The 9365-nt window shown below is 38.4% G+C and overlaps 1 protein-coding gene across 4 annotated transcripts in view; it reads left to right on the forward strand.

Moving 5' to 3' along the window:
- The window catches only part of sh3glb2b (SH3-domain GRB2-like endophilin B2b), a 33244-nt gene extending 25022 nt beyond the window's left edge, over window positions 1–8222 (forward strand). For 3 of the 4 annotated variants that reach the window (XM_067574179.1, XM_067574180.1, XM_067574177.1), the window contains 2 exons: window positions 5213–5453; window positions 7668–8222. In XM_067574179.1, coding sequence (XP_067430280.1) covers window positions 5213–5453; window positions 7668–7775 — 349 coding nt within the window. In that variant the 3' untranslated portion in view covers window positions 7776–8222. Of the gene's footprint in view, window positions 1–1744; window positions 2091–5212; window positions 5454–7667 lie in introns of those variants that run through there. The other variant, XM_067574178.1, reaches the window with a different exon arrangement.
- Window positions 8223–9365: the final 1143 nt, after the last annotated feature.

Consider the following 9365-nt stretch of genomic DNA (forward strand, 5'->3'; position numbering starts at 1 on the left):
CTAAGCTGAATGAACAGAGAAGAGAAGAAAAAACCTCTGCTCCTTGTAGCAGTGTCTGTGTCTGTGAGTGGGAAGAGGAGGAGGAAAGAAAAAAGAAAAACTCTGCTACAGCTCCTCCGTGTATGCGCCGCAGAGGGCGGGAGCACACACACAAGAGAACAGTCTGCTATGAGCACCGCTTCCCTTTTATTAGTAGGGAAGTAGTTGTAGTGTTATGTATTCAGTGTATAAAATCAAATCTATTGATATCAATTAAATTTGAATGATTTCTTAATGAATTATTGATCCAAGCCATGCTGCCCTTTACTCTATCCATTTTCCTCTCTCACACACACCACACACACCAACTCTCACTTCTATTTATTTCAGAACAAACTGTATCATTATAGTCCGCTGTTACCACAGCCACAGTAATTTCACTGACTGTGAAAAAAGCAAGAACAATTTTAAATGGTGCTTTTGGATAATATGGGTCAAATTTAGCTCAGAACACCCAAAGAGTGTATATCAACTGCGCAAATTATCAGGCTAAAAGAACACAGAATTCACACTGTTTCAATACTGTGGGTCAGATCTGACTCTGCACAGCATGCAAAGACCAAACTGATTATGTTTGCTATCATAATCATGTTAAAGTCCCAGTTTGTTAGGCTGAAGAAATAATGTATGAAGTTCAGTGTTGGCGTTTGTACATACAGTCGCGTGTGTCACAATCATCCCATATTGATCACCCTAACCATTATTTTTTAATTAATTCACCGTATCTCTAGGGAGTTTATTTTAGTTGAAGGCTGAATCTGTATCTGGCCTTCCTCCCTGGACTTTCCTTCTCTGCCTCTGTCTAATGAGAAGCAAAAGTTGCTTACATAACATAAGAGTAAAAAAATATCCAATACACTTTTTTGCTTATAATATTTGTTTTAATTTTGTCAATTAACCTTTGGCATTGTCAGTGGCAGCCCCCAAAGATTTGTTCTTCAAACTTTATCTTTATTCTTTTGACTAGTAATGCGTTACTGTGTCACTCACTTAAAAGTATCCTCCATAGTGTTAATATCCATAATAACACAAAAACCACTCCAAACACACACAAAAATATCCTACTCCTCATTTTCCCCATACTCTCTCCCATATATCCTTGTCTTGCACTCCTTGGTTCTGATCTACTAATTTCTGGCTCTTATCTAAATTAAAACAATTATTTTATCAACAGTTATAGCAGCTTTATATTTTCTTGGTGAATCAACCTCTAGCTGCGATTGCTCTGAGCCTCCTTTAAAGCTCTGATATATATATAATAATATCTCCCCACTTACCTAGCTCCCATCTAACCTTTCTAGGAACTATAGAAATTGCCAATCTGGGATTAACTAGTAGTTTATTATCACCCTCTATTGTAAAATCATCTGGCAGCCTGAAAAGAAACTAGGTAGAAGAGTTGCTATTCCCTCTGGGTCACGGCAGAGTTGCCCCAATATCAGCTCTAGTGTCTCAGCTGTCCACAATCTTCAGCAGAAATTGTTCCCATAAAATGTTAGAAAAATCAGCCTTAACCTGTCTCAAATTAGTCCACTTATTAATTTATTGCAATGTTAGATTTATTTTATTTTAAATATACCACCTTAGTAACACTCCACTCCTCTATTGTCTATATGTATTCCCCTTTTTGCAAAAGGGAAAATACGTTTTAATACTCTGTATCAGTGTGTTCTGTGTCTAAACTCTGTGTTTTATACTCACACAGTGCCAGTGAGAAAAGAAAAAAAGAGAGTGTGGCATATCCCCGCTGCTGTGCTCCTCTGCTGTGTCTCAGTCTCAGCACATCTACACAGCTACAAATTAAACAACTCTTACTAGACTTCTCTGGACTTTTTCTTTCCTCTTCTTTTCACTATCCCACACTGAAAAAGACTAATGCAACCTCGTCGCACCGACCGTGCAGTACACTCAATCACTTCAATATGACCAAACAAATGAATAGGCATTTAATCACCTCTATCTTACATACCGTTCGCAAAACAATCATCATTATTCACAACAGAGCCCAGCATGTTATTTACAAAATCATACAATAGTGCACTTCATCTATTTGACACCACAAGATACAGACAACACACAAGCTTTTTGTCTAGATTCAGCCCTGATAACAGCGTTATTGCAGATACTATTTGATCTGAATGCAGCCCTGTAGCAGCATCATCTGAGACTTATGGGTAACAGCCCTGAAAATGATGTTATCTCAGTATTTTTTTAACCGGAGCTACCCCATTAATAGCGGAATCTGATTATGTACACTAAAATTTCCACCCCTAGCAATTTTCTCCACTTTAATTTAGCTGTGTCCAACCGGTCTGCAACTTATGGCAAACGGTGTTGCAGTTAAATACTCATAGTGTACTTTGCTCACACTTAACACAACACAATTCGACAAAGACAATACATCTCTCCTTATAACAATCCTCAAGAAAAAAACCCTGTAACTCACTATTCTTACCTAATCATAGCATAGCCTCACTCTGCATGTACCAAAATGTTAGTAAAGGTCCATTCGTACATCATGCATACACCACATTGAACTCTTTTCCACAATTGTGTGAAAAATTATACAATGTTTCAGTCCTCCAGATTCAACTTAATGAATGGTCCAGGGTGGAGATAGCTTGTGATTCCATTTCAACTGTCTTTATTAATTTATTCACTTATTGGTATAATGTCTCTTTTTTTTAATCAATTATTGGGAAATAGATTCTTTAGAGGAGGGGTGTTAGTTACCTGCAACCCAGGCAGACACAATCCGATGCCAGAAACAACAATTTTAGCAGAATTAGTAAAAAAGGCCGCAGTTGGTTCTGGACAACAGATGTCCGAACCCCAGGGCCCGTCACTCCCCTCCTGGCTCGGCTCGCCAACTGTCATGGGAAATCTTCAGATGGGCCAAGAAATCTTCAGGTCACCCACAACTTAGTATTAAACTCAAAACTTATAAGAGAAAGACTCAAAGAAATACACTGGAAGCTGGTAGAGTTCAAGGCGAATAGGTTTACTCTGCATAAAGAGCAATACAAAGCAAACAGAGGCCTTGATCCCGGGATAATAATGAAAAATCATAAAATATTAAATTATATGTCGCTTATTTGCTAAACCCCACCTTGCTTGATCTTAACACACTAGTAACAATCCAGACATGACTCATCTCAGAAAACAATGATGTCTCACACTTCTCTAACATGTATTAGTTGTACTTAGCCTCTTCCACATTTCTCATAATACACATGGACTAGCTGCCTTCGCTCATCACACACAGAAGATTCAAATATGACATTGCTGATTCTCCCCTTCGGTATTCCCATAGAAACTATCTGCTAAATGTTTTCTTTGCACAATTACTGGTCTATTCATGGAAGGACAGTTTTCCACCACAAAAGGTAGAGATGATCTATTCATGACTCGTACAACAGGTCTGGACCACTCATAACTTTCCTTCATACCTCAGAGAAAAATCTAAGTACAAGAAAATTGATGAATGCCACAAATGTTCTTAAATCACTGGATGCCAGTATATTCAAAACAAATGTCAGTATATTCTGAGATAAATCATAAAAAACCCACATATCCACAGGAAAAATACATACATGGGCCCCATTTCCCAAATGCAAGATAATCACAACACCCATCTTCTACATCATTGTTCATTGTTTCCACACAGCAGAGACTAGAGATGTTCTCACAAATCATATAGTTTGACCACTCTGCTCTCTGTGAGTAAAAGTGGTGCTTGATGCAACATGAGTGTTACATTTTACTTGTTGCAGTGAGTTTATGTACATCTCTTACATAATTTACAATTTCTGGAAGAGGTGTGTTTTACATTTACATTTAGTCATTGGCAGACGCTTTTATCCAAAGCAACTCAGACGCAAGGTGAGACAATCGAAGACAGTGACTCAATAGAACCATGATACAAATAAGTAAGTCGCATGCTGGAACACAATTGGCTCCAAACTAGTTGTGATGTCACAAATCGTGCTTGTCATGCTTTGAACTATTACTAAGACAAACAAGTAAGATAAACACAGTGTGATGGTTGTTGGGAAATGAGGTTCAGACTTTTTTTTAAGTATCTCCAAACAACCGCAAATGCATTCTAAGGCCAGATTGTGGCCTTGAAGGAAAGAGAGATCAACACAGATGTAGGCCCGAGGATGTCTGCATGCTTGTGGTTTTCACAGATCAACAAAACTGGAGATTGCTGCTAACAAGCACATTATTGATTCATCAGTGGTCACTAAGATATTTTATATTCCCTGTCCACCTACTGAGTGTATGAGAACAACCGTGGAGGTAACAAAAAGTAATTAATTTTAATCAATTTTCAACAAGTTAAAATCAAACAACTGACAAAACTAAGAATGGAAATTAATGAAGGGGAAGGACCAAAGCATTGATTCATTGATGAAAGGATAGAGTTTGATTAATTAAATCATAAGCTAGCAAGTCTTTAATTAGCTAAGTTACTCCACACAGCACTCTTACATTCAGACTGTGGAGGTCGGACTTCAGACTGGTGTTAAGAGACTGAATAACTTCCACAGTCACGCAGACTACCTTCATCTGTCAGAGGGGGGCGAATGCAGACCGTGTTTTACCCAAACTTCTCTGCTTTCACTGTCAGTGGAAATAGGTTCAGTTCCACTCTTATGTGTAAAATGTGAAAACCAATAAATATATTTGAGCAAAAACAAAAACCACATTATTTGTGTTTGGCCTCTGATGAAGGTGTAAGCATCATGCTGTGATTCAGCATGATGCTGTCTGAGTAAAGAGGAGTCTTACGTGTGTGCGTTTTGTCACTTAATTTCCTTTTCATTTCCAGTAAAAATATTAATTATTTCCTCAGTATTAGTCACTAGACATAGGCTACAAGTCATAATAATGTATAGGTGACATCTTGAGTAATAGCCTGACGATTCCTCTCAAGTGGAACTGTTGCTAAAGTAAATATTTTGTTATCATAATCATATTGTCATTTATTTTTTGAGTTTAGTGTCTATATAGTGTCTATTCACTATAGTCATACTATAGTGAATCTGGCCTTGAGTCAGTGGAAGTCATCGCTCTTCTATCTTATGACAACTCTAACAACCTCAAAAAAACAAGCTGAATATCCACTTCAACAACTCATATCCTTTATTTGTCTTCAAACTCTGTACAGATGCGCTAATGCTGTGGGCGGCCCCCATCCGTCTGCTGTCTGCCCTGACACCGTCTCCTCTACTTTCCTGCCACGACCATCATCTCCTGGCGCCACAGTCACGTCCTCTTCCTCCAGCCAAAGGCCCACCACTCTGGCTATGGAGCAGATGCAGCTGCCAGTCACAGGCACCAGAAAGGCGAAGGTCTTGTATGACTATGATGCCCACGATGCTAGCGAGCTTTCCCTTTTGGCTGATGAGGTATAGTTGCACTTTCAGTTGTTTTGTTGTTGAGAGGTGACATACTATAAACCTGCCTAGTAAGTGTTGACTCACCCCACAGTAACAACTGTACCTGCGCAAAACTGTATGGTAGTACAACAAGGTACAATGTCTGACCTTCAAATCATAAACTGTAAACAGTTAGAGGACTAGCTCTGTGACTGGCACATGTATAATGGATATTAAAAGTCTCTATACACTTTGAACATTTCTGCTTCTTATTGCATTTAGGCTGAAAATAAAAAAAAATAAAAAAATCAGACTCTCATTTTCATTTTCCAAACCTGCTTTTTCAATGCAGGGTCAAAGGTGACTGGGGCCTTTCCCAGCATGCACTTCAGGATGGGTTCACAATTTTTCCAAGTCATAAAACAATATTCACATGCCCATATGTACACTGAAAGAATTATCGGTCGCTATAATCATTTCTCCTGTCCATACTTGCCATGAAGCGACCTCTTCTCAACTTCAATGTAAGAAATGGGGGACAAAATCAACAGCCAATCTTTAATACCATCTTTTGACAGCTTTCAAGTGTTGGCAGACAGTACAATAGATTTTCCATTTGAATTCAACCATGACAAGTAGAGGGTGGATACCTGACCCGAGCCCGAAGGGACCTGTCTGGACCTTACGGGTCCGGCCGGGTTTGGACAAAAATTTAGAAATAATGTCCAGGTTTGGGTTGAGTTCGGTCACGTAAGCGGGGCTAGCCTACTTAGCATGGTGCTTCAAGTTCTTTTTAATGAAAATATAGTGTTAAAATAAATAAAAATGATGGACCTACTGTCTGTGTTGGGCTACTTCCTGTTCAGTGCTGGGTTTTGTTATTTACATGACAATGGCTGAATGCAATAGATAGACTAATTCAGACAAGCTTCAAAAAAAAAAGGTGAGCTTCAAACTGGTTCCAATGCAAACCAATGGGTGACTCTGGCGCAGATCAGCAGAACGTCCATCTTGCCTTGTCACCAAATTGTCGGGAAAATTCTCCCTGTATGTCTGAGAGTTACTAGTTCTCTGAAGAATCTGTGTGATGAATCAAATCTCTTTACTTAATGCAGCCAGAGAGCGATGCATCAGAGTTGTCAGTTGTTCTCTGCCTGCATGTTCAGAATGCCTCCCCTTATACCATCATGTAGACAACAGAAAGGAAAACACCATCTGCCGAATAATCTACAGTAGAACAGTAAAGGGACCTGGTTCAACCTGGTTGCTACATACACATCTATACATTCACTGGAACAACCTGCCTGCCAAGTACCTTGAGAAACTGTGTGCAGGTATACTGAGAGCTGCTGCTGTTTTGAAGGCAAAGTGTACTCACACAAATATTGATTTCGCTTAGGTTTCTTCTGTTTATTGAACTTTGTATGAAGTTAACTGATAAATAAAAACTATTCAATATAATACAAAAATATTTTAAAAAATATATAAAAAAAAAACAAAAAAAGAAGACTTTTCAATACCCTGATAAAAGAATTTAGACTTAAAACAATATGAATCAACCATTAATCTAACCCACACACTCTACCTTAAAGGCTTTAAATGGTGCATTTTAAGTGCATGTAAATCTGCACCACATGAAAATGCTTAAGATTATCAAAAGTGGAAGCACTAAAACTCAGTTCAAGTTCCATTACCAGCTGCCATGGGCAGTTTTTGAGCCAGGCCCTGCTGTGTGAAGGTGTGGCTACACAGTAATTCAATCCCCATTCATTTCACTAAAAATGAATCATACTTTGTTTACTTTCCATTCAATTCAGGAATGAGCTGCTTATGTCTTTCTTTACGTAGCTGGTATGCAATAATTAAGTAGAGCAGGAGGGAAGTTGCATGGTGCATGTGAATAGAAGGACGTCAGTAGAAGTTTATGACAATGTACTCCAGTTCACTCTGTTTCCTGTCAGAGATATTTATCAGAATATGTGGAGGAGGAGAGGAGAACGAAGCATATTTATGACTGAGAGCCACCTGAGGATTAAGAGCAGGAAAGGAGGAAGATGGTGTTATTGTCATCATATAATGTGCAATGTCCTGTTTTCATTACTAAAACACCTGAAGTATCCGATAGTTTCTGTTTTAGTTTTTTTTTTTTTGGTTTCTTGGGGGGAGGGTTTTGAAATAGTTTAATTTTGTTAAAAAAAATGTTTTGCCCAATTTGCCTAAATGTCCGTCTTTGTTTTTTCTCAGCTCATTACCGTATACACCGTACCAGGTATGGACCCTGATTGGTTGGTTGGAGAACGGGGCAACGAAAAGGGAAAAGTCCCTGTCACCTACCTTGAACTGCTGAGCTAATGGACCAAACAACAGGACACACACACACACACACACACACACACACTGCAAAAACCTCTATCTACTGTCACATGTGTGCATTTAGTGCACTTACTGTATTTTGATCTGTGACTATCTGAAACACTTATGCAAACTTGTCTGTAGGAAACTGGGAGTAAACATGGGTGGAAATTGCAGCAAACTCTTGTGACTGTGTGAGCAACAGTTTCATTTGATGTGGCCACGTGGGTCATTACAGACTTTTCTCTCGTTCCAATAATGTATATCCAGAGTGTGACTTAATGAGCCCATTTAAAGCTACACTTCCTCATTTTGTTAACAGTGCAGTTTGGGTGTGAAAGTGAAACTCCAAGGAAACATTTATTTGATTCTTGTCATGTGTTTTTACCACTGAGGCATTCAATGACCAAGATCTCATGTCATCCATTAAAGAATAATTCCAATTTATTATGACTTAAGTCTTATTTTTTTAGTTTAGACCATTTTTTTGTATCGCTCATGATAGCTTTGTACTCACCAACGTAATTGCTGGGGTCTGGGAACACAGTGACATATATGGCTACAATGAAGTTTGACAGTGCTAGAAACACGAGCAGTCAGATAAACAGATGGTTGTAAACAGGCCAACAGTTTAGTCAGGTGATCTGAACCACTTTGTTGAGAGCCGAAGTAAAACTGGAACTTTCGGGTTTTGCTGTACATTTGTAATGCTAATCACTGTACTAAAAGTCTATCCTTGGAACAAACCTAGCAGTGTATTGTGCAGTTCAGTGTTGTCTAGACATGGTGGTAATTTTTAATATTTCTTTTTTAGTTAAGCATTACCTGGGTTAAATGTCACCAGTTTGACAGAAGGAGGTGTTTGCATTGATGGGTTGAGTGTACACAGCTAGTTCAGACCTGGCTGTAATAGGACAACTTGGGTTGGAAATATGAAATTATATGAGACTGCTGGTGGATATCATGGATATAAAAGAAACTAAGTTACGATAACTTGTGTGTGCTGCTGAACATGGATAATTTGTTCGTATGCTATCAAATTAGTTGTCGTTTAGCTTCGTTAAGCTTACATAGGTTTAAACTTCTAATACTGTAAGAAACACAGATACATCTTAGAATACGAACAGTAAAACTCTGGAACACGTTTCACTTTTTCAGAAAGACATGAAAGAAAGAGTGCATTGAGTTACAGAAGCTAGTGGACAACTGCTAGCCCAGAGATGACGTCAGGACCTCGGCTCTCTTTTTGGAGGTAAAATTGAAAGTGTGCAAAACTGTATGGTAGTACAATTATGCTAAGTAGAGAAGTAAATGTTGAACCAGGCAAGTGGGTCTGTAAACTGTGATGGTTGTTTACAACTGACACTTTGGATAATAATTTTAACATTAGCCTTAATTTTCAGACTGCTCATGTTTCTTGACCTGTTTGACTTTTTTAGTGATGTCACTGTGTTTAGTGATTAAATTAAATTAGATTAGATAGGAATTATGGTCAAAACCACAATAATAGGACCAGGTGTTAAGAATTATTCTTCTGTAGGACAATGTTAGGCACTTTGAGCTTCACAAGATTCAACTCAACTGTAGTGT

The sequence above is a fragment of the Thunnus thynnus genome, chromosome 19, assembly GCF_963924715.1.
Source record: "Thunnus thynnus chromosome 19, fThuThy2.1, whole genome shotgun sequence".
Lineage (NCBI taxonomy): Eukaryota > Metazoa > Chordata > Actinopteri > Scombriformes > Scombridae > Thunnus > Thunnus thynnus.